This window comes from Hyaena hyaena, unplaced genomic scaffold, assembly GCF_003009895.1.
Source record: "Hyaena hyaena isolate Hyena2069 unplaced genomic scaffold, ASM300989v1 scaffold_439, whole genome shotgun sequence".
NCBI classification, from domain to species: Eukaryota; Metazoa; Chordata; class Mammalia; order Carnivora; family Hyaenidae; genus Hyaena; species Hyaena hyaena.
In genome coordinates this window covers 438,262-464,468 of record NW_024081067.1, presented here as the reverse complement: position 1 = coordinate 464,468, position 26,207 = coordinate 438,262, and the positions used below count along the sequence as shown (strand labels likewise).

Below are 26,207 nucleotides of genomic sequence, written 5' to 3'. Positions count from 1 at the left end.
AGGCAACAAGAGGAGGAATGCCTGGAGTTGAATCTTATTAAGGTCTTTAGGGCGTATCATAAAAACAAATCGATGTATATTTCAAGTACTAAGAGACAGTGTTGGGATTCTCTGTATGTGTTTCTTCCTGCATTTAAACCAAGATTAAAAAAGAAATTCAGTAGTAAGTTTAGATAAATCTTCTTTGGTAAGTGTGATTTTATAAATTTCTCCTAAAGGAAAATGTGTTTGCATTGTAAGGGAATGTCTTCCTTTTATAAAATAAGTAGGTATTTCCTTTCCCCCACCCCTAATAAAACTAAAGAAAGATTTTGTATATTTAGGCAATTCTACTTGTTCTTTCTATGAGAGGTGAAATGACAGATGACCAGATTCCCAAGTGAGTAAATAAATACCTTTTGTGGAGGTCCTTACCTTATATATTGGATCAAGGATATTAACCTGATGGAATATTAAAAATCAGTTAAGAATATTCTATTTAGTAATCCTTAGTACCTTAAGTTGTGGTGAAGATTAGTTTTTCCTATCTTGCACACCTTTCCTAGATACTTTATATTTTTAGAAGTTCTAGTAATAAAAGAGATTAATCACAGCCACTCAGGATCCATATCTAGGATATTAGAGGCAAGGATAAAATGTCATCAAAAATACTGAGGGAGTGATTGTCCTCATGAACCATTAAAAACGCAAGTGCTCTAGGGTCTCAAGAGTTGATGTTGATAAAGAATTAGGTACTTTCCAGGTAGGTTGTAGTCCTTTCATGTGTGTTTGCTTCCTTTAATCAAGCCAGTAATAATCTCCCTCTATCCTACTTCTGGTTTTCCCACCCGCAGCTGTGGCTTCCAAGTTAAGGAATGACTGTATTTCACCCTAACTGAAACTAAAATGATTCTCTAGACAGCTTGATTCATGAAAAACATTTCATAATAGAATTTTGGTATGCCACATTTCAGCATTGTGTTTTTTTCCTATTTTAAATAGCCAAAATTGAAATGTCAAAAAATGAACTTCTATTTCAAGCTGTGAAGAAAATATTAACCCTGAGAGAAATAAAGAAAGCATTAAAAAGAATTAGAACAGAGTGCTGTGGGAAATAGATTTTATGGAAATAAGAGATATGGCTTAATATTAAAAAATTTCCCCTTATCCATGTCACTTAATAGGATATACTTGGTTATTTCTTGGCACAGTCTATGGGTGTTTGTTAATAGCTTACTATTACTTTGGTCTTGCGACTGTACTTCTGGTTTTGTACTGGGATTCCTAAATAGGCTCTAACCCTAGTAGTTCTAAAAGATTAATAACTGAAGCCACAGTCTGATTATTCGAACATTTGGTAAGTGTTTACTAAGGTCGGTTGGATTCTCCTGCATGTCTGGTCTTGCTCAAAGAGGAGCATAAAGTTATTTAAATAAGTGAATAACTTTAATGCAGGTTTACTGTCTAGTGTGTTATAATTATAACAAACAGTTCTTTCTTGTTCTCAGGGGGACCAGTGTCTGCCCAGTGAGTCACTGCTATACCAAATAGAATTACATTTTGTTTTCAGCTGGAATCATGCCTTTAAGAATCAGATCACAACACTACAAGGCCAAGCAAAGAATCGAGCAAACCCGAATCGGAGTGAAGTTCAGGCAAACCTTTCTCTGTTCCTAGAGGCAGCTAGTGGCTTCTATACTCAGGTGAGTTCTGCATTATATATCAGTTCTCCTAGAATTAGTCATGAATGTTCTTTGTACACATCTTTTTGTTCAATAAACACTTTTGGTTACAATTATATGGGCCTTCCAGGAGTTGATCACCTATAATCTCAAGTGAAGAAAAATATCCCAAATTGTTGACCATAGGACCTTTAAAACAAACAAGATTTGATCAAAAAGTTGATGTTTTGGTTTAAAGGTTAGAGATATAATTGTGTCAGTACAGAAAGGGTAATGAGAGCCATATCTTAGTGAAACAGCAAAAGTATTCTGTTATAAGTGGTAATTAGAGCAAGTGTGAATTTATGGGTATAGTCATTATGAAAGTAACAGCTATGTTGTGCCGAGCAAGAAATAGTCAAAATTTGTGATATCAAGTGAGTTTTCATAGTGTTATGTGTTTAGTAGAATTTATCTGAAGATTTAAATACTATTAAGCTACCTAAGAAATGGAGTACATTTTCCTCCATTTTAATAATAAGCTATTATTTATTATCCTCGGAGACTTAATCTTGTCCTTGGTTACATTCTGATAAAACTTCTAAATCGGGCAGGTTAAAGATCTTCTTTCTGAATGATGAATTTTCTTTAAACAGAATATTTTAGAAAACTTCATCTCATCCATTTATAGTAGCATTCATAATTTAATAAAATCTGTATAAACTCTCATCTTAGAATGGCGAGACACAGTTTTGAAGATCTTAGACCAAAAGAAATCTTTGGCTATTCTCTCTGTACTGTTACTTGACCATTGCTACCTGTATTTTGGCTCCATTTGGGTTTTACCATTTCTTTGCATGAAGGAAAAGAAAAGGCTCTGTTTTGAAAGTTGTTACATAGTTAGCCATCATCTTTCAGAGATTATTTGTTTTACTTAGACTCAAACTTTCTTCACAGTTGATCTTTGGAAGAACTAAAGTATGGCTCTTATTTTCAAAATTCATTTTTAAACGGGTACCAACTTCCAGCAGTAGAAGTTGGTACTTCTGGAGAGAGGGATTGTAGTGTGCCACTAACTAGTCCTTAAAGCAGATGTTAAGGATTAATTCATTCCACAAGTAGGCTTTTAAAAGCCTACTGTTTGTAAGGAACACTATAGATATTGAGTATATGGAGGGAAAGGAAATAGTCTTCTCCTTATTTTAAGGGAATATCCAGTCTAAATGAAGAGATGGATACATTAATACTCCATTTTGTTTTCTAATTATAAAAATAATGCATACGAATTTTAAGAAATTTGGAAATTACACAGAAAATTTGTTTTTAATTCTCCTCAGGATAAATTACTACTTTACATCCTTCTGAGTCTTTAATAATTTTGTACAGACTTGTACATATCCAGTATTATATCTATGTTACAAGCATAATGTAAGTTTACCCTTGTATTGTCATACAGTTTGATAAGCATATTCTCTAACATTGGATTATTTCATGATGACAGTTCTTCACTGGATGGTGAATAAAATAATTGGATAAAGTTATAAAACTCTTAATACACATTGTTATTTCCCAAAGGATTATTATTTATATTTTTATATTTCCATCAGCGGTGTATGCAGTTGTCCATTTTTTTTTTTTTATTTAATTTATTTTTGAGAGAGAGAGAGGTAGAGAGAGAGAGAGATAGGAGCACAAGTGAGGGAGATGCAGAGAGAAAGGGAGACCCAGAATCTGAAGCAGGCTCCAGGATCCACACTACCAGTGCAGAGCCCAAGGCGGGGCTCGAACTCATGAGCTACAACATCATGACCTGAGCTGAAGTTGGACACTCAACTGACTGAGCCATCCAGGCCCCCCTGTAAAAGTGTCTATCTTGATGCATGCTTGCCAGGGTTAAGTGTTTTCAGTAAAAGTGAATGCATAATTAAATGAGTAACTTACACTGCTTAGGTGGAAAGTAATTTTTCTTTTAAAATTTAATGTTTGTGTTATTAGTATTGAACTGCATTTCTCTTTTGTTAGATATTGTATTTTATATAATTCATTATTTTTCCTGCTCATCATTTTGGATGATTTTTTTTTTAATGGTGTTTTGTCTGATTTATACTAAAAGATATTAATTTTTTCCATTATTTTTGGCAGATACCTTTAGTTTCTTTTTATGTTCTTTCATTTAATTTAGTTTCCTAATGTTAACAGGTGTTTTTTTTTTTTAATATAGTTTTTTCTTTATCCATAGATTAGTGGAGGGAGTGTGAGCAGGGGAGGGGCCGAGAGTGAAGGAGAGACAGAATCAACAGTCAGACACTTAACCAGCTAAGCCACCCAGGTGCCCCAGATCAGTGGATATTTAGTAAGGACAATAATATTTATATTTAAAGGAACAAATAGATACTATAATTCAAATCTTAAAATTTGAAAATTAGTAATATAATAATGATTAAAATATGACCTATCTATAAAAGGAAAATTTGTGAGACTCTTATAAGTTGATGTTTCTAAAGATTTTTTTAAGGTGATGAAAAAAATTGTGTTATTATTGAGTTAAAATAGTTTGACTTGATAATGTTAATTGAGGAATCTCAGCTCAGAGTATTAACAAAAATGTTATCCCCTATCCCCCCATCACTACTTTCAGCTATGCTTTGTTGAATTCCAGATTTCTACCATAACTTCTTAGAAAGATTTCATAACATTCTGATTGCTTTTAGGTTTTTGAAATATAGTCTAGTTTTAAAACTCCAGTCTGATTCAGATCTGTATTCCTTCCCCTCCCTGTGCAGTAGAAAGTGGAATTTTGAATGAACACAGCTGAAGTAGGGGGAGCAGGAGGGACCTCGGTCACCTGGCGGTGGTCCATGGTGGAGGAAGAGGAAAGGCCTCCATATGCTATAATACATTTTTATAATAGCCATTATACAGACTGGTTCATCACCTGAAAACATGATTCTTAACCTTTTTTATGATGTAATATATATGTAACACATTTCCAAAGCTTTAATTGCACATTGATTAGTCTGCAAGGAAGGAAAACAAGAATCCTTATTTTCATTGAGGGAGTATGGTATTTGTAAACAAAGTTTTATAGGCAGGTAAATAATAAAATCAATCATTATTTTATAACAAAATATATGGCTAAGCTAATTTTGAAAAATGTTTTTTGATTTTTATAATCATTGACTGTCTCCACCTGCATTCTATAGGTGGTGGTTGAGCAATTATAAAACAATTGTAGAATGAGCGTTAATAAACTTTTTCATATATTAACATTAATAGGATATTTTATTGCATTTTTATGTTGTCTTGGTTTGATAATTGAAAGTTAATGGTGTTGCTAACGATGATGTTTTATTCATCTTTCTTGATTGCACATAGTACAGATTAAGCCACCAGACTGAGGGTATAGACCAAGTCCAGGTCATTGTACAACCTTCTAGGCCAATGTGAGTTTTGAATATTAATCTTTAAGTGTAGTTGCAAGCCATTGGAGAGGAGGCAAGAGGGGATCCTGATTGGGGCACCTCGGTGGCTTTGTCGGTTGAGTGTCTGACTTCAGCTCAGGTCATGATCTTCTGGTTCGTGAGTTCGAGTCCTGTGTCGGGTTCTGTGCTGACAGCTCAAAGCCTAGAGCCTGCTTTAGGTTCTGTGTCTCCCTCTTTCCCTGCCCCTTCCCTGCTCATGCGCGCGCGCGCGCTCTCTCTCTCTCTCTCTCTCTCTCTCTCTCAAAAATAAGCATTAAAAAAACTTTTTTTTTAAAAAGGAATATCTTGGCTGTCATATGGAGAATATTGTATGGGGGTTAGGAATGGAAGCTAATTAGGATGCTACTGTGGTAATGGAAAGAAAGTGATGGATTTTTGAAGACTAACCAATAGATTTGCTCATGGATTGGATTGGATATGTGGAATCAGGATAGGGGAGGAGTCAAAGATGACTTCAGTTATCAGATTGAGCAGCTAATTGACTAGTTGTACCATTTACTGAGATGGAGAATACTGAAGAGAAAACATCTCTATCTGTGTTAAATTAGGTAGCTTATTTGACATCTTAGTGCAAATGTCAAATAGGTAATCAGATAAACAGGCTTGGAGCTCAGTAAAAAGATCAGAGCCTGAGTAAATTTTAGGATTACAATGAAGAACCCTGCCTTAGTCAGATATTAATGTTTGGTATATAAAACCATAGAACAGGTGAGAACAGGTTAGCGCAGGAGGAGCCACTATTGCAGTAGGAGATAATCAGGGTGGTGACTTGGAAGCCAAGAGGAAAACATTTTGATAAGAAGTCCTCTTCCCTGTTGAGTGTTGACTAAGAAGTCAAGTAAGATGCTTAAAAAGTGACCAATTAGATTTGACAACATGGAAGTCACTGGTGACATTAACAAATACTATATTTCTTCATTTCTAAAATATTTTTGGGGTGCCTTCGTGGCTGAGTTGGTTAAGCCTCCAACTCTTGATTTCATCTCAGGTCATGATCTCACCATTTGTGAAATCAAGCCCCATGCCTCCGTACTAAGAGCACAGAGCCTGCTTGGGAGTTTTTCTCTCTGCCCCTCCTGTGCATGTGTGTGCTCTCTCTCAAAGTAAATAAATAAACTTTAAAAACATAATTTAAAAATATTTTTCATATTTAACATCTCTTAATTAGTGATAAATTCACAAAAAATAAGTCACTTTAATTGGTAGTGTTTTTTTCCCCTCTCAATGTTACAATAAATAATAGTTCATCTTATAATTTATGGTATCTTGCATTTGATGAAATGTGGCTTTGGTAAAGTGGTTGGGATAGAAATCTGACTGAAATGGATTGAGAAGAGATTAATACATGATTATCCTCATTTATATTTTCTGTGAAGATGTTTTTCTTCTTAGTTGTCATTTTGTGAGCCATTTAAAGCGTACCAAATTCAAGCCAGAACCAAATTCCCAAAGTAAAGATATAACAGCATTCTACTGTAGTTTTTTTTAAAACATCAAAGAACTGCACAAGTAGTTGTTACTCTAACAAACTGGGAGCTAACAAAAAGTATTATTAAGTTTCTGTAGTAATTTGAAAGGTGATCTTTTATGCCTTCTTAGTTCTCCATTTTTAGCATATGGTGAAGAGCCAAGGAGCAGTGAAATAACGTAATACTGAATTTTCACAGAATAATTGCCAAATATAGTTTTGCTCAACTTATGAAACATCTGTTTTTCTTCTTTAGTGCCACCTTGTTTCTGCATCTAAATCAACTAGAGCTCTCTTACCCAGAATCTTTGAATCAGCAGGAACTTTTCTGGTATTTCCACCTACAACTCCTGGTTCAGGCAAAATTTTATGTTGCCTGAACATATATGTTCCATATGATGCTCCGGTTACCTTTCATTTACTTTTTGTGAACATTCTTTTTTCTTCTCGATAGATGTTTAGCCTTACCTAGTGTCTGTCTTTCCAAACTCTGTTCTCTACCATCTGCCATGTTTCTTCTGCTGTCTTCTACAGTCATCTGTTTTCGGTGTCTTCCTCCCTGCCTCCCCCCCCCCCCCATTTTTTTGTTCCTTTCCTATATTTCTTGCCTTTTATATTTCCTGACTCTAGCCATTCTGAGCATTAATTTGTTTACCTAATTTTATGTCAGCAAATTTCTTGCCCATGACAAATGTAGAGGTGTAAGTAAAGCTAAATAGATCATTCCTATACTTAGTAGGAAAGGGTACACAGAATTTGTATTCGGTTATGGAAGTGGTTTTTATCTTAGAAAAAAGGTAGGACATGTCAAATCATGAGTTGGTTTCTTAGGGTGTCTTATTTTATATTGTGAATTCTGCATGTTAAAAAGTGTGATAGAATCAAGGTATTTCTAATTCTGTACCTTTAGTCAAATCACTTGATATTTCTGTTGCTTTCATATCCTCATCTGAAAAAAGAGAGCTTTATCACTGTATATTCTATATTGCTGCTAGTTTATCACCAGGATAAGTGAGACAAATGTATCAAATAAGCCAGGGAATGCAGTTTGCTATAAATGTAGATTACTCTCTTGGCTTATGTTAGCTATCATGTTTGATATCCCTTGCTCCGAGCCTCCCCCTCTCCACCCTCATGTTATTTATCTATCTTGCTCATTTGGCTGTGAGCCCTTTAAGAACATAGATTTTCTTATTCATCTCTGTTATCCAGTTGCTTACCAGGGTGCCTGATACAGTAACCAAATATTTGAATGAACATATTTAAGTAAATATTTGAATGGTTGGAATAGAATGCGAAGAACTGTGTGAGGCCAAGGATGAAATCCTTGGGGAACAAGGTGGGGGGAGAAATGCCTTTGAATAAATGAGACTGAAAAGGAATGATTGGTAAGCCAAATAAAAAAGAAAGAAAAAAGCTCAGTGATTGGCCATAAGGTTAGCTGTTTTAAATGCAACAAAGAGGTCCAATAAGATGATGACTGAAAAGTGTCCATTGTTTTTGCTCAGTATATAACTGGTTGTCATATGGACAGCAGTTTCAGTAGAGTGATGACGGATGGTGAGATGGGAAGAGGGGTTTGTGTGGAAGGCAGATCATAATTGATTAAGGAGTGAATAGGAATTGAGAAAGCAAATAGAATACATGTGGATTCCTTTGAAGGAGTTTGGTTAAGAAGAGGAAGAGACATTAAAAGGTTACTGGAGAGGAATCCAGGGTCAAGGAAAAGAGCGTTTTGGTTTTGGATTATTATTATTTTTGTGAGCTACACTTGATATTTGTAGGCCATAGCGAAGAAGCATGAGAAGTAGACAGTAGATATAAGAGTGAGACGTTGATAGGCAGGAGGCAGACAAGAATGAAGTAAGTGCGCTCAGGCAGAGGAGTTCTGACGAGGAGAGGGTACCTCTAATAGTAAGACTAGAGGAGGAAGAAGGAAAAATTGGGTGGTCTGCATAATGTCAAAAGTCTCCTGCAGATCTGTATCAGATCTGTTGTGTATGCAAAGATATGAACAGACCTAGGTCTTAAAGCAAATCTCAAAGAACGGCTAAGATCAAACAAATTTGTTGGCTTGCCTTTAAGTGATATTTGTAACTACTCAACCTTTAACGGTTTTTATGTAATTCTAAGAGAAATAGTAGCTAGATAATTTCTTGGAGTTGGCTTGCTGAATGAGACTGAATACCCTATCCAGGTAATGTCTTTTTAAATAATGTTTCTTTTCCTTTTAGGTACACATCTTAGATTGCTCTAATACTTAAGGAATTTAAAAGTTATGATTTATAATGAATGTTACTAGTTACCCTATCCTGTTTTCTCAAGTCTTTGCTCAGGTCTCAGCAGTGTATACTAGGTATACATGTTAAAGTGCACAGACTTTACTGTTAGAGCACTTTACCAGTTCTGACTTGTCACTAAATCTTGCTCATGTTTTCCTTTTAGTTATTACAAGAACTGTGTACCGTGTTTAATGTAGACTTACCATGCCGTGTGAAGTCTTCCCAGTTGGGAATCATCAGCAATAAGCAGACGCATACCAGCGCCATAGTGAAGCCGCAGTCCAGCTCCTGTTCCTACATCTGCCAGCACTGCCTCGTCCACCTTGGAGACATCGGTGAGCCTCCGCTGTGAAGGCCTCGCTAATACACTCCTCCTTTTTTTGGAGTGGTCATAGGAAGTAGCTCCTCTCCTTCAAACTGGGCATGTACACGCAACTTAGTTTGTCCTAAGAGGAAATTATAAATTGTATCTTAAAGCATTTACGTTTTCTTAATCTCTTGGGATTGGCAAAGGATCTTGAAGGTAGTAACTTTCACATTAAGATTTAAGTCTTACTTAGACTTCGTGCAGATGTAGGCAAATGAGTAGCAAAAATGTAATCAAAACTAGTTTTCAAAGTGGTGCCATAATGTCTTTGAAAAGCCTGTACTCTTGGAATTGCGGGGCTTGGAAGTCACTCCTTTTGAGGCTAGATTGTCTTTCCTTCCTATCATCAGTATATTAAAACCTCATTGTTTCCTTTTTACAGTTAAATTTGTATTTCTATTTAATGTATTTTATCTGAGATTGTTATGTGACTTATTTTTATTCCTCCCTTTAAGGTGACCTAAAAGGGTTGTAAAACAAATTAACTATAGGATTATGTTTCAGCTGTCCTCAAATAACAAGGAAGGGAGAGCATTACTTTAAGTTTGAAGATTTTAGATATCTTGATGTCATATAAATCATGGATTCCATGAGGGGCCATGTCAAAGTAGGAGCCAAATTCTGCACAGAGACTCAGTGGATAGTGTATTTAGGTGGTTTTTGCTTTCAGTGTATTCTGTACACACACATATTTAATATGGCCGTAGGTGTGAGACATTTTTCAAAATCACTTTATAAGATATTGAAGAAATAACATAATTTTCAGATCATATTGTATAGTGTTTTTTGTTTTGTTTTGTTTTTAAGTGCCATATAACTCACCCCTTCTTGGTGGGCCGGCTCCAGGTCACCAGCATAGTCCGTAGTGGGAGCTGGTGGTGCATGACACTGGAGGACCTGAGAATGGGGGCTAGGTAAGCTTTCACATTGGTTCCGTGCTGAATGTGCCAAATAGGGGAGGCCACACGGACACTTCACACACAATCCTATAGTTAATTTGTTTTAAAGTATTTTCTGTCTTTAATTATCTCACGTTAATTTTAATGTGTGTTTACTATCTTTAGAATTGAAAACTGTAGTTGTCTTGGAAATATTACCCTACTAGTTTTTAAAATTCATTTGTTTATTTGTTGGTTTGTCTGTTTTTAAACTAAATTTTCTTTTTCCTCCTCTCAGCTCGATACAGAAACCAGACCAGCCAGGCAGAGTCCTACTATAGGCATGCGGCTCAGCTTGTCCCCTCCAATGGTGAGTGCTCCTCTCAGTTGATTGTGATACTTGGTTCTCTATAATAGTATGGAAAATAAGGCTCATCTCTTTTTTTTGCTTTGAAAGCAAAAGATTTTGGAGTTTGGGGTTTAAGTTTTGGAGATTTGGTATTGATTGACTTGGAGCTTGGTCATATTTTTTCTTTTCATTGTGTGTTCTATATAACCAGAAGTGAATTTTTTAAAATAAAACTGTTGTTTTCAGTAAAGCAGTATAAATAGAATCTCCTGTAATGTGATCTAAAATTGTTTGAACAACTCTGGCTTCCTTAATTATCTCTTAATGCCACCATTTCGTAAAAAATTTTTTATCATCTAAGAGAGAGCACTTATGTTTATTGATGACCTCAAAATCGACATTAACAGTGATTCTTCTTTCGAGAAATAAGTCATTCGTGTTAAGCCCAATTGAAATTTTTTTTTTTTAATTTTTTTAATGTTTTATTTATTTCTGAGAGAGAGAGCGTGTGAGCAGGGGAGGGGCAGAGAGAGACAGAGACACAGAATCCAAAACAGGCTCCAGGCTCAGAGCTGTCAGGACAGATCCTGATGCAGGACTCAAACCCACGAACCGTGAGATCATGAGCTGAGCTGAAGTTGGACACTTAACCGACTGAGCCAACCAGGCGCCCCAAATTCTTTGATTCTAAATTGGGTTTGATTCTAAAAGGGGTCCCTTTCAAGCAGGGGTGGCAATTGGGCACACTGTTCATTTCATTTTGTCTCTGGCTACTTTCCCACAGCAGTGGCAGGGGTAGTAGTTGGTGACGGTCTCGTAGGCCCACATGAAGTCTTATTTAAACTTACAGTGCTCTCTACCCTAATTATGTGCTTTTTAACCTATACGTAGTATGTGCTGTTGTGGGAATGTGGTGTGTTGAATTATGTCCATTTGTAATGAGGTGGTGATGAGATTTGCTTTATAAAATATTCCCCATTATTAATTTAAAGGTTTAAAAACTGATCGCCTGTATTGTGATAGCAAGACTATGCATCTTGGGTTACTTTGGAATCTTTACTTTCTCCTCTAGGTCAGCCTTACAATCAGTTGGCTATCTTAGCTTCTTCCAAAGGAGACCATCTGACCACAATTTTCTACTACTGCAGAAGCATCGCTGTGAAGTTCCCTTTCCCAGCTGCCTCCACTAATCTACAAAAAGCACTTTCTAAAGCACTGGAAAGGTAGGGCTGACTTTTCCAAGAGGATTTGTGTGACCTAGTAGTCTTCACCCGTCAACCCGGGGGCATACAAGAACTAATAGTTACCTATGCTTCTCTTCCATTTGCTTAATTTCCCGTGTAGATATATTTTAATAGTTTTGCTTCTGGTCATTGCTGAATTTCAAGCAATCAGCATCTGATTTGTTCCCAGTAGAGGAGTACAGGCTGCTGAATACTCAAGACTCCTCTGAGTGTGTTGCAGATGAAAAGTTAGATGCAGAGTCCTCTCCTTGTATATCAGGTGCTCAAATAATGTGTTTTTGCAGACTGAAGCCTCTTTTAAGAGGCGTTAGCCATTTTGCTGCCTAAGATTCATGGAAATTTTTCTTTCGTTTCAGCCGGGATGAGGTGAAAACCAAATGGAGTGTTTCTGATTTCATCAAGGCCTTTATTAAATTCCACGGTCATGTGTACCTGAGTAAGAGCTTGGAAAAGTTGAGCCCGCTTCGAGAAAAATTGGAAGAACAGTTTAAGGTTAGATTTCAAAAATAGAGAATTTTTTGTCTAAGATCAGGAAGCATAAGATTTGGGGGAAATTGACTCTTAGTTTTTATGTCATTACTTAGCTGTGAAATGTTGGTTAAAAGTAAATTTGTAGCATATGGAATTTTTGCGTACAGCAGCCCCTCAATTTAAACCAAAATACCATCTATAAAGAAACATAGCAGTAGTGTTTTCACTAAGTAGCTACCATTTGGCAGAAAGTACCAAAGTAGGGGTAGGGAAAAAAAAAACCCCACTCTTCCTTCTTTCTCAGATCAAGCACCTTTCTTGCTCAGTTTTGAAAGTACTACTTTTGATTGTTTTTATATTCTTAGATATGATTTTGGTACCTATTTATAATATTTCCATTCTGCAACATGGGCTCATTATTTTCATTGTGCTTTGATCTCAGAATTTGTAGTAGTTTGAAGGAAAGGAATGAGATTTTCATTCAATAGGAATACATTGTATTAATTTGTTCTAACCTTTGTTCTATTTATATGTATTTGTATATTTATATATATGTTTATTTGTAAATCTATATTTACGTATATGAAAATGATCTTTGATTAGAATATTAAATTAGCAGTATTAACTCTGTTCTTAATTCATTTATTTAATAAATATTTGACTGTTATATGTCATTGTTGTAGTCCTTAGGATCAGCAGTGAACAAGACAGTCTTAAAAAATGTGTGCTCTGGGGCGGGCGCCTGGGTGGCTCAATCGGTTAAGTGTCTGACCTCAGCTCAGGTCATGATCTCACAGTCCGTGGGTTCAAGCCCCGCTGTTGGCCTCTGTGCTGACAGTAGACCCTAGGGCCTGCTTCAGATTCTGCGTCTTCCTCTCTCTTTGACCGTCCCCTACTTGCTCTCTGTCTCTCAAAATAAAACAAAGGCATAAAAAAAATTTAAAAAATAAAAGAATGTGTTATATTTCTTGGTTATTTTTCAGTATCTAAACACTTGGGAAGTTGTCTATAACTGCTTTACAGTTTTATAAGTATTATAAAAGTAACACGCTCCAGAGATTATAGAACTTAGTTAAGAGACCTAAATTAGCCAAATATAGTCAATGTGAAGTAGTTTTACAGATAATCATTTTGCATTTGACACTTTATGTACAAGAGATTGTGCTAAATAACTATAATTGTTTTAGAATAAGCCTTTAGAGTCTCCTGCTGGTTTCTGCTTCTTTTAGTGGCCTGTTTCAACTTTTAGCCCATGATTTTACAGAATCGGGTACAAAAAAGTAACAACTAATTTTTATGCCCTAGGCTATTCTGCCTGTACAGAACAAACACGTCTGAATAGTTTCATTATAAGTGGTCAGATATATGAAGGATTATTTTAAAATAACTTCTCTTTGTCTCTTCTGAGGTCACAACTAAAATTAAATCATTAATCTTAAAAAGATTGCTAAGGATTCTCTGTTTTGAGAGCTTAAAAGTCAGGTTGACAGTCCTGTTTCTTGAATGGTTTAGGTACAGTTCTGTAAACTAGCAGGAGATTGGATCCGATGACCTCTTGAGATTGCTCCTGGCTCTGTTTCTGTGAGACATACACTCCCTAAATGGGGTTAGGGGAGAACCTACCTTAATGAGGTCCTCTCGGTATGTAGGGTACTCTGGTCTAGAGTCTAATCAATTTTGCATTTGATTCAACTTCAAACATTAATATTCACATTTATATTTCTGCATATAATGTTTGGGGGAGTGGCTATGTGGGCAATTGCTAAAAGAGCTTTGAAGTATCATTCCAACACTCTGAAGTTAAACATAGTATGAGGCAGATCTATTTTTAACTTTACTCCTTACTGAAATACCAGAAGAACATTGTTGGAGTGAAATTTTAGCATAGTTGAGTAAATATTCACAAGTGTTTCTAAAGCGTATGTAGATAATTAGTATCATCTACATATAAACTTCAGTGTGTCTAACTGGTAATCTTTAGCTACTAAGCAGAAATGTGTACCAAATTGAGGTTTATTGAAAGATTTAAGGCCTGGGATTTAGGAAATGAGATGCAAGCTTTTTTATATGTGTTAAATATATGCTGTTTTTTCATGGTATTGAGTTCAGTAAACTCCATAAGTGCTGTCTAAGGTGCCTTTGAGTAACAGTGTGTCAGGTCCAGTATGATTTTGTTCCTGGTGCGGCCCTCTGCTTCCTACAATACAATCTAAATTTTATGAAAATATAACCACATAATTACACTTTTACTTCTAAAGATGTGTTATTTCTTCACTAAGTCCCTACTGAGTACCTACTGTGAACCATATACTTTTCTAGGCTTTAAAAAGTTTTTTTTAATGTTTTTTATTTATTTCTGAGAGAGATAGAGAGACACCGTGAGCAGGGGTGGGTCAGAGAGAGAGGGAGATACAGAATCTGAAACAGGCTCCAGGCTCTGAGCTGGCTGCCAGAACAGAGCCTGACTTGGGGCTCAAACCCCCGAACTGTGAGATCATGACCTGAGCCGAAGTCGGACGCTTAACCGACTGAGCCACTTGGGCGCCCCTTTTCTGGGCTTTTAGAGGTAGGGGGGAGAGGAAGACACAGTCTGTCACTTAATTTACATCCTCATTTGCTAGTACTTAGGATGGATTCATGCATTCGTGCTTCTGTACATACACTAGAAAATCCTTTAAAGGGCTCTGATTGTCTTCTATAGGACATTGCCGCCTAAAATAAAATGCCAGATACACTACAGATACACTAATAGATACATTGTTATATTTTACTCCTAAGAAAAAATACGTTTTGAAAATTTCAAATTAGTATTCTCATTTTATGCCAATATCATATATTTGTGTAAATGGTCAGGTATAGAGACTGAAAGAAGTTTTATGGGAAAATTCAGAAGAAGCAGTAGGATTTGGGGACATTTTAAAGAAAGGAAAGAAAAATGCTTGATGCCTTTGAAAAAAGAATGAGCATTCTTGATGTGTATACTCATTTGGGGGTGGCAAGGAGCTGGAGAGAGAGAGAGAGAGAGTAGTTGAAGTGGAATTGAATGGTATTTTCCTGCCATGATAATGTGGGAGATATTGCTGATAGAATCCTAAAACTTACTCTGGATATTTCAGGTTCTTTATATTAAAAAAAAAAAACCTCAGAAGTTGCCAGACAAAGGCAGCTCTAAATTTCTGAGATGGTAGGATCTCTTGTCACTGCTGGTAGAATCATAAGTATGATTGTCTGTTTCCCACTGTAAGGCTAGTGACCGTGAGAGGGAGGGAGGTTGGCCATGGCTACAGTGTAGGGTGAAGCCAAGATATCATCTCTAATAGCCATCAGCTTTTGTTAGAACTTGTGTTTGAAAAATATTTTCTATCGTAGTAATCTAAAATTACTGCAGATATTAAGGTAGTAGAGTGATTGAGTCCAATGGCTGAGAGCATGTACATGAATTCTTTCTTACAATAACCTGGTTAGCAGGTTGCTGTAAACACAGAGTTACTAAGTTAAAGGAATTTGATGATGAAGATTATACATGTACTTTTCTAATAGGGAAACATATCAGTGTTATAATTTGTAGAAGTGCCTATATCATATTATTAATGGTTTTAGTATATCATTTACCCTGTGTCCCAAAGTTCTTGCTCTATGCCTTATTTATAAATAAGTTTCTTTAAATGTGTCAAGCCTTTGAAACAGTAAATTTTATGACAAATTTTGGAAGTCATACTTTATAGACTAAGAGTTCAAAAACATTTTTTAGTCTTTTAGTTTGAAGTTTTTCTTTTTCACTGAGTACATCTACTTTCTAGTCGTTGGTTCAATTTAATATTTTACTGTGTATGCTTCTCATATAAAACCACTTCTAATGGATTAAGAGGTATACATTTATTGACTGATGCCCAAAAGTTTTTTTTTGCATCATATTAAAAATTAGAGTTACTAAGGGGAAAAAAAAGTATGAAAAACAGCTGAAAGAGCTCTGTGAGGTCTGGGCTAATTCCTTTCAAAGCAAAGAGCATGAGAAACATCAGACTACATCGGACTCGATTAAAATCCTGGGATTAAGAGCTGACTTGAAGGGGCACATGCACCCAGTATTTATAGCAGAGTTATCAATAATAGCCAAATTGTGGAAAGAGCCCAGATGTCCATTGACTGATGAATGGATAAAGAAGGTGTGTGTGTATAATAGAATATTACTCAGCAGTCAAAGAGTGGAGGCGTTTACTCATCTGTGACTCTGTTCCCCATCTGGCTCTACATGCAGACCACCAGTTTAGTTCTTGTGTTGAAGGTGGCTCCCATTCTTGATAATCTGTGGTATTTCTGTCTTATTTTACAGAGGCTGCTGTTCCAAAAAGCTTTCAACTCTCAACAGTTAGTTCATGTCACTGTCATCAACCTGTTTCAACTTCATCACCTTCGTGACTTTAGCAATGAAACGGAGCAGCATAGTTATAGCCAAGATGAGCAGCTGTGTTGGACACAGTTGCTGGCCCTCTTTAGTGAGTATTAAATCATTTTAATTTAATTAAAATTTTTTTTTAACATTTATTTATTATTGAGAAACAGAGACAGAACATGAGCAGTGGAGGGTCAGAGAGAAGGGGAGACCCCAGAATCCAAAGCAGGCTCCAGGCTCTGAGCTGTCAGCACAGAGCCTGATGCGGGGCTCAAACCCACAAACTGCAAGATCATGACCTGACCTGAAGTCGGATGCTTAACCGACTGAGCCACCCAGGTGCCCCTCCCCTTAAAAAAAAATTTTTTTTTAACATTTATTTAAAATCATTTTAATTTTAATTAAACTCACTTAATTTTCTGTGCTGTCTCGTTTGGAAAGCATAATCTTAGGCATTTTCATCATAATAACAGAGTACTAGTGACCTATAAGTGTGTCCTATATTTCTAGATTTGAATTAGGAGACCTAAACCCTAAGTGCTATCCTTTAATTTCCTGACGCCTTCCTCTCATCAAATATATCTGTAACAGTTTTTAAATTTTATTTTTAAGTAATCTCTACACCCAACATGGGGCTCAAACTCACAACCCTGAGATCAAGACTTGCACACTCCACTGACTGAGCCAGCCATACACGCCTGTAAACATTTTTAACATGGGAAAAAAAGCCTTTTTAGAAAAAAAGCTGTGACATATTTTAGCATTAAATGGGGTATAGCAGAAGTAATTTGGACTGGTACATTGTTTCAAATATCTTATGCTTTCTGAATACATTTTTTTTCTTTTAAGTGTCTTTTCTTGGCATCCTGTGCAAGTGTCCTCTCCAGAACAAGTCTCAGGAGGAGTCCTACAATGCCTATCCCCTTCCTGCAGTCAAGGTCTCCATGGACTGGCTGAGACTCAGACCCAGGGTCTTTCAGGAGGCAGTAGTGGATGAAAGACAGTAGTAAGTGTCTAATTTCACGTTAGCTTGTGTGCTCTGTTTGTTTGATATTCAGAGATATGTAAAAACCACCTCTAAAACACAACATCTGAACAATGGAAGACTTTGTTTTCCACCTACTCTCTGGAAATTGAACTGAAGACCTCTTTGTATGCTTTTCATTTATTTGTTTGAATTTCTTGTGTGAGGCACAATCTTAAGGATTTCTGACTCCCTGTGTATTACCTCCACCCCCCCACCCCCCCACCCCCCACCATACCTGGCTGCCATCAAGGGGAAAAGCATTTTTCATATTTCAAGATGAAATTGAAGTAAAAACCAGTTTGTTTCTTACCCATTACAGTATGCTCCAATTTTCTGTTTAGAAATTGAAGAAAAGTCATTTTTACTATTCCATTTTTTATACATAAGCTGTTCGATACTGCCTTATAGTAACACTGCATTTGAGTTATATTTGCTTGTTTTGAACATAGGAGTTTGGGAATTATTTTGGCTCACAGTATTTTCTCTGTAATCTCTACTTAGAATAATTCTGATGGTTCTTAGGATAGCTTTTGATTTTATGGTAACAGAAGCTTTCAGTTTACCTTGGTGTTTTAACAATGTGTGTGGACTTATTTGTATGATAAAGAAAAAGACATAGTCATTACTTTGAACCGAGGATATGATTTGACTGTGGTGTACAGATTAAGAACTAGCAGTGGGTTCCACAGCTGATAACGTATATGACAGCTGTATTAAAACATCATATGTTGTTTATCTGGTCAGTGTGTTCCCAGTAAGTACCTATTATCAGTGTTTAAAACTGACAGCTGATTTTCACTAATTGTTAAATTAAGAGTCTGGGAAGTGATTTGCAGCAGTACGTCTCTGTTGTGCAAATTTGACCCTTCTCATGTATCTTTTACTTAGATGTCTTTGAAAATAGGTTTTAGGAAATCATACAGTCTTTTAAATGCTGAAGCAAGGGGGGAAAGTACATCAAGTCTAGGCCCCTGTAGATAACATTGTCGTGGCTTGTTAGTGTTCTGGTATCTCCATTTTAGACAAAGTCTAAACTGTCTTTTTAATTTACAGCATTTGGCCCTGGCTGATTTCTCTTCTAAATAGTTTCCATCCCCATGAAGAGGATCTTTCAAGTACTAATGGTAAGGGCTAACTTAACTTGATCTTGTTGACACTGTTCCCCATCACTGACAGTAAGCTTAAGGCCAGAGAAAAACAGGCTTTTGTTGTTGTTAGACTTTAAGTTCAGTAACTCAGAAGGGACTTGGAATGCTGCCGTCACCATGAATAAGTGGATGGAAGTAGAGGTAATGTTCTTCCAGTTCTTTCAACAGCATATTCTGCAGTTTGAATAGGAGTCCAAAGAGTACAATTCCTTTACATTCTTCTAGCTTCTTCCCTTCCTCCTCATTTTTACTATTTTTTTTTGAAAGAATTAATTTGAACAGCATTACTCTGTTAAAGTAATACCTGCTTATTATGAAACATCTGGGACGTACGAACATTGAGTGCACAAGTCACCCATGGTTCTCTCATAAAAGATACTTTGTACTGTTCATATTAGAGTGTACTTTCTTGGGACCTTTTTCTTCTGTGTACATACACACACCTGCCTGTGATTGATATCAGATACAGCTTTGTGCCTGCTTTTTAAGTTAATCTTATATTGTTAGCATTTTCCTTTGCTACTTAAACATTTGAAATGTGATTTTTTTTTTTTTTTTTTTTACTGGCCGCATAATATTCTGTCCTGTGGATATGCCGTAATGTATTTAATCATTGTCCATTTGCTGTACAGTTTTCCCATTATAAATAATTCTGCACTGAACAATCTATAGTTACCTCCTTTCTGATTATTTTACTTCCATCAGATCAGTATTTCTCAAGCATTAATTTGCAAATGAATCACCAGGGGTCTTGTTAAAAGGCAGTTTATGATCCATTAGGTTTTGGACAATGTCTAAGATTCTGCATTTCTTGTAAGCTTCTGGGTGATGTCCGTGTTGTTTCTGAATACTTTTAGTAACAAGGAGATAATCTAAACAGTGGGATTACCGATGTGGGGCTATGAATTTTTAAGGCTGCCAGGGAAAAAATAATCCATTGTATCCACCCCCCTCAGCATCGAGTAGTGGGTAAGTATTAGGGAACAATGTCTAGTGCGCAGACGTAACTTGGTTTACAAATCTTGATATCTCCCTTTCTGCAGCTACGCCACTTCCAGAGGAGTTTGAGTTACAAGGATTCTTGGCTTTGAGACCTTCTTTCAGGTGGGTGGCAACTGAAGGAGCTTCATTTCAGTATCCGTGATGACAGTTCATTATCCGTGATGACAGTACATTATCCGTGATGACAATGTAAAATTAGGAATCCAGCCTGGGCATAGAGGAACCTTTGATCTCTCCCAGCTTTGTCTTGTTTTCCTAACAACTAAAGTGAAAGCTTTAAAATAAGAAATGGATTTGTGTATGTCATGCCTTCAACTCCTGTGTAGTACCACTACTGAGTGCTTTTACAGATATGGGGGAAAGGAAAGGAAAAGAAGAAAATCCCTTCTCCCAAGTGATGTTTATTCACTGTATTTTTTAATACTTTGTTGAAATTAGAGAGGAAGTCTCAGAAATGGGAACTAAATGCAAACCAAAGGATATTGCTTAACATTTTTCATATCATTAATAACAATAAAGCAGTTTGTTTTTCTGGTCATTTTTGTCTCTTCTCAGAGGGAAAACTTCTTATTCCTTTTCAAGTTGAACTCGTTGGTCTGTGTACTTGATCCTGTCCCTTCCTGCCACCCCACCTCTTACCCTCTCTCTGTGTTGTATTTCCAGTATCTTTTTGTTTTTGTCTTTTTTTTAACAGCCAATTACTTCTTTTTGGCCTACTAACCCTCAAGTAGATACGCTTTTCTTTTTAAAAAGTAAAATTCACAACCCTTTCTTCCTCTGATGTTGCCCTTTCTCTTCATCATCAAACTTTTTTTTTTTTTTTTTTTGAATGTTTATGTTTTATTCTTGAGCGAGAGCACAAGCTGGGAGTGAGGCAGAAAGATAGGGAGAGAGAATTCCAAGTAGGCCCTGCATTGTCAGTGCACAGCCCAAAATGGGGCTCAAACTCACAAACCGTGAAATCATGACCTGAGCTGAAATCAAGACGCAGACTCTTAACCAACTGAGCCACTCAGGCACCCCTGTCATCAAACTTCTTTAAAAAGATAGTGTGTGCTAACTTTACTGACCCTATCTCCCAGTCATTTTTCAGCCCCCTTCAACTTAAACTATCAGTGGTTTACCTGGTTTCCAAACTCCATTGACTTCTTTATAATTTTCATCCTGTTTAATTTTCTCTATTGAGTTTATTAATCCCATTCCTGTACAAAGCCTCCTTTTTTAGCTGTTTTTCTTAGGTCTACCCATCATATTCAGTCTCTTTCACTTGTGTACCACATCACTCAGCATATTATCCTCCAGGGGTCTTCCCCTGCCCTCTCCTTACCACTCTTATATTCTCCCAGGTGATCAGATCCATCCTTTTGTCTTAAGCTTTCATCTCTTGGATAGTTAGTAAGTCCAAAAGTTTCAGTTTCTGACTTTTTTTCTAACAGTCTGATCTCCCTATGCATTTCAAACTTTAACATGACCCAAAACAAGCTTATATTTTCCTATTAGGTCAGCAAAAGAATAATTCTTCTGTATTTATCTGTGTACCATTATTCACCTACATGAACTCTTAAAAAAAAAATTACTTATTTCCATTAATCTTTCTCACCAAGTCTTTGTAATTCTGTGTCTAAAAGGCCTTTTAGACCCATCTCCTCCCATTTATTTCCCTATATAGTACAGGCTTTTATCACCATACACCTGCAGTATAAAAACTTCCTAATCGACCTCTCTACTTAGAGTCCCTCTACTGTAGCTCATTTCTGCCTTGTTTTCACGATTATATTTTTAAAAATATAGACCTGTTGAAGTGCCATTAGTAATGAAAAGACTTCAAGTCACTCATCCCCAATTGTTCCGTTATCTTTTTTAGCTTCATGTCCAGGTGCTTTGTTTTTCAGCCGTATTTTCTGCCACCTCCACCCTCCTGCCCCTAATCCTTAACATACTTTGCATTCACTATGTCCTATTCTTGAGTAACTCTGTTTTTATTCCTGAGACTTTGTTCATGCCGTGCCTCAGAACAGCCCCATTTCCTCTCCTGGCCTTTCCTTAGAACCTGTAAACACTTCACACACCTGCCAAGGTCCAGCTCAGGTAATAACTTACCTGTGAAATCTTTTTCAGAGCTTAGCAAAAGGAACTAGCCCTTCCTACTAACTATGCTTATTTGCATAGTTTTTCTTAATATTCATCAGATTGATTTATAATTATTTCTTCTTTATGGAGATACTGTTTCTCTATCTCATTTATCTCTGTGTCTTTAGCATCTAGCCTGTGGCCTGGCATTTCTTAGATACTTTTAAAAAATAATACTGAGTTTAATGAGGAGAAATCTGAAAGTCCTTATTTTTTCAGGTTGATTTACCTTTCTAATGTCAATGAGCTTTTTGCTCTATATATTTTATGATATATATACATTTTTCTGATTTAGAGCCACTTACCTTAGATAGATTAATACTACTTAATAGTATTTAATAGAATAGGCATACTCTGAGACCCTTAGCATTGCAGTGGTCATTTCAAGCAAATTACATAGAATGCAAGGTAATAATAAAAGGTTGTGATTTCTTTTAGCTCTTCAATTAGAAAGTAAAATCTGAGTAAAAATATGTAAGTGAATATTGTCTTTTTTGCTTTGTTTCATTGTATTTAAAATCTTTGGCAGCATACATTCAAATGCAGTTGATTATATCTAGCTGCTAGCCTATGTGGAAAAATCTGAAACCATTGCAATTAAATAGGTGAACATGGCTGCCTGGGAAATCTTTAGAAGTTTAATTTTGTATAATTTGCTTATCTCAATTTTAGGAACTTGGATTTCTCCAAAGGCCACCAGGGTATTACAGGAGACAAAGAAGGTCAGCAACGACAAATACGACAACAGCGCTTGATCTCCATAGGCAAATGGATCGCTGATAATCAGCCAAGGTACTTCTTCTTATCAGATACACTTACACACCCCACATGTGTTTTAGGCTCTGGTATAACACTCTTAATTATAAACTCGTAAGTCAATATCAACGTCAAATTATGACCATGGTGATCAGAAGTATACTCTAATTTAATCTCTGTTCTCCCCATTACACTGCCTAGTGTAGAAAATAGGCATTGTCTCCCTTGTTAATTATGAACTTCTGCTCTAATTTGTAAATATCTGTGTAGATCTAACAGAATTGTATGTTTACGGTGATGGTGATTTGTGTTGACAGGGTTGTGGTGGTCCATTTCAGTCAGAACAGACCAGAGTCAGATAGGTTTCTAGTTCTGCCACTCTGTGAGGCGTGTGTCCTTAGGATCTTCCCAGGTGATTCTAACCTTTCCAAAGTCAGTAACTAGTTTTGATTCATTTTTAGATTCAGGGTCCTGTCCTACTATAAGCACTTAAATGGTTGCATGCTTGAATTGAACTTAATCCCTTTGAGCTCTAGTTTTCATACCTGTAAAATAGGAATTACAGATCGCTACTTCAAGGGTCTGGTCTGGGGCCTTGTACATGCTCAGTACATACAGCTGTCATTACTAGAAAGCATGAAAGGGGCATGGGAGTATGTGGTGATGCTAAGCAATAATGACAATTTAAGTTTTTCTGTAAGTACATTTTATGCTGTATAAAAATATTACACTGTAATATCTTGCTGTCTCTAAATCTTTAGGGCTGGGAATGTACTTACTTGATTGTTGGGTCCGTACGCAGTCCGTTGTTATTGTTTTTTAGGTTTATGGTCTTCAAAGTGGATTTATTTTTACTTTTTTAGGCTGATTCAGTGTGAAAATGAGGTAGGGAAATTGTTGTTTATCACAGAAATTCCCGAGTTAATACTGGAAGACCCCAGTGAAGCCAAAGAGAACCTCATTCTGCAAGAAACATCCATGATAGAGTCACTGGCTGCAGACGGGAACCCAGGGCTGAAATCAGTGCTGTCCACGGGCCGTAATCTAAGCAACAACTGTGACACAGGAGAGAAACCAATGGTCACCTTCAAAGAGAACATTAAGCCGCGCGAAGTGAACAGAGACCAGGGAAGAAGTTTTCCTCCCAAAGAGGTGAGAAGGGACTATAGCAAAGGAATAACTGTAACTAAGAATGATGGAAAGAAGGACAACAACAAGAGGAAAACAGAAACCAAGAAATGCACCTTAGAAAAGTTACAGGAAACAGGAAAGCAGAATGTGGCAGTGCAGGTAAGCTGTATTTGAACTATAATGCAGGTAGAGGAAGGCTCACACGAAAGGCAAGATTTTTCATTTTGTTCCTAAAACCTTGGGAGTTGGCTCTTCTGGAAGCTTGAGTGCGGCACAGTAAGGTCACGTAAAGAGCTGTGGTAGGTGGTTACTCCATCAACCCGTAGATGACGTAATGTGAGTGGAAAAAAAATCTCAACCTGGTTTGACATTTCTGTCAGTCCTTTCAGTTAGGTGGTTTGAAATGACCCGAGCTGTCAGCTCCACAGAGAATTCTCTTTCCTTTGGAAGGCGTAATTGCCATTTGTTAGTGTTCTGTTGGGAAATGTGGGGTCTTATACAGAGCCAATAGGACCAAGAATATATTAAGGCTTAGAGGGTCTCCCCCCCCCCCATTCACTTAAAAAAATAAATAAAAGATATTCTTGGAAAAAGAGGAGGCCTTTTCTTGACATGATACCTGTTTCGGCCAGTGGCATTAGGTCACTTTAGTGCTATCCTGGATCATGGGAGTTTGTAAAGCAAGAGGTTAAGTCTCTTGCTGCGAAGAGGTAAACACTACTCAATTATTTGTGACTTTGTTTTTCTTTAACCTTTCCAAAGAGATAGGGATGATTTCATGTAAACGGAAATGATCTTTGCTCTGTGCTAGTCTCATCAGTACTGTTAACGTCTGAACAAGTACCTAAATAGCCGTTTGATTTGTTAACGCATTTTGGCAATGTATTTGTTTGCAGCAGGCACGAGGAACATTATGCTATTGGAGGCCGCTTGCAAATATAAACGATGCCTTCAGCATATTTCACCTACAGAGCTTTTTTGGGAAAGAGAAATAAGAACAGAATCGTTGCGTTTTAAGAAGTAGGGAGAGAAACAGAGAAAAACATGGTAGATATTGAGAACAGGTCCAGCGGGGTGGGGGTGGAAGGCACCGGGAAAAGACCAAGAACAAGCCAGATGAGCTGGAAAGCCGGATGAGCAGTGTTTGAGGGCTGAGTCCAGTACGGCCTGCTGCTCTGCCTCCATCCTTGGCACCTGCCTCCCAGCCAGGGCCTGACAGAGACTCTCCTTTCCGCTCTCTCCTAAGTTCTCTGTAAATGTTACCTGTTTTCCTTCATTTTACTCCGTTTGAGCAATGTGTGTGACATCTTCTCTGTAGCTTGTTGTGTAGGACGTGGGAGCCTGACCAGTACGCTTGAGGCTGCCCAGGTGAAATTAAACTGAGGGCCGAAGTAAACTCCCCTGTGGGTTAATCATCTTTATTAATTCATAATCCATGTTGTCTAATGAATTTGAGTATAAAGGGCCCTGGGGCCCATAATAGGGGCCTTAAGATTATAGGCAAGATTTTTAACCTGTTGGTATCAAATGTTTCATTTGTCAAACAAATGAGCTCTCAGGGCCTTTCCGTATTTAGTATTTTTATGATTTTTGTGGAAGCAAAATCATGACACCAGTAAAACCAAACCCTTACATCTTTTATTGACAAATAGTTTGTTTTGATTTTTTTCCCATTTTTATTGAGGTAAATTTAAATACCTTCATTTGTCGTTGTTTAGTTTTTTTTGACATACTGGGGTTTTAAATTCTTTCTTAGAGGTGCTTCTTTCTGATACATTTGAGTTTCAGGTTATTACAGATAGTTTTGTTTCTGTTGGTTGTAGGTAAAATCCCAGACAGAACTAAGAAAGACTCCAGTGTCTGAAGCCAGGAAAACACCTGTAACTCAAACCCCAAGTCAAGCAAGTAACTCCCAATTCATCCCCATTCATCACCCCGGAGCCTTCCCTCCTCTTCCCAGCCGGCCAGGTAAATATACATTTTGTACTTAATCTAATCTTTGTAGGAGTTTCTGCTCCCTCACTGAGTAATTTATACTCTGTCAGAGGTATATTATTAAACCATGATGTTAAAAGGTAGAAGGAAATTCTTTTTTTCTCTGATGCTTATGCAGTTCTTTTTGAGCCATTTCTCTGTAGTGTATATACAAATGCACATTTGTTAATCATGAAGGAATTCCTAGCACTAAACAAAGCATTTAAGAAACTGTCTTTAGAATACTCCACTTGATTCAGTGGATAGAAGTAGCAGCCAATACTCTATATTTATTCCTTGAAATCAAGTGAAAGATTAATGCTTGATAAGTCTTACTTGATGGCTGATTCTTGCCTTTTATAATTTATTAGAAGACCTCTTCTTCTACTTACCCCACCTTACCCCCAGATAACTTGTTTTTGCCTTTCTTTTGCTAAGTGTCTTTAGAACTAAAGCTGCTATGTT

General features: G+C 36.8%; 1 protein-coding gene across 6 annotated transcripts in view; it reads left to right on the top strand.

Annotated features, from left to right (window-relative positions):
- SMG7 (SMG7 nonsense mediated mRNA decay factor) overlaps positions 1–26,207 on the top strand; it is a 91,575-nt gene that overhangs the window by 56,039 nt on the left and 9,329 nt on the right. For 3 of the 6 annotated variants that reach the window (XM_039252979.1, XM_039252978.1, XM_039252976.1), the window contains exons 5-16: positions 1,550–1,682; positions 9,036–9,207; positions 10,416–10,487; positions 11,539–11,689; positions 12,067–12,202; positions 16,515–16,677; positions 17,424–17,580; positions 18,655–18,725; positions 19,793–19,853; positions 22,554–22,673; positions 23,501–23,789; positions 25,592–25,736. In XM_039252979.1, coding sequence (XP_039108910.1) covers positions 1,550–1,682; positions 9,036–9,207; positions 10,416–10,487; positions 11,539–11,689; positions 12,067–12,202; positions 16,515–16,677; positions 17,424–17,580; positions 18,655–18,725; positions 19,793–19,853; positions 22,554–22,673; positions 23,501–23,789; positions 25,592–25,736 — 1,670 coding nt within the window. Of the gene's footprint in view, positions 1–1,549; positions 1,683–9,035; positions 9,208–10,415; positions 10,488–11,538; positions 11,690–12,066; positions 12,203–16,514; positions 16,678–17,423; positions 17,581–18,654; positions 18,726–19,792; positions 19,854–22,553; positions 22,674–23,500; positions 23,928–25,591; positions 25,737–26,207 lie in introns of all 6 variants that reach the window. The other 3 variants (XM_039252977.1, XM_039252974.1, XM_039252975.1) reach the window with 1 other exon arrangement.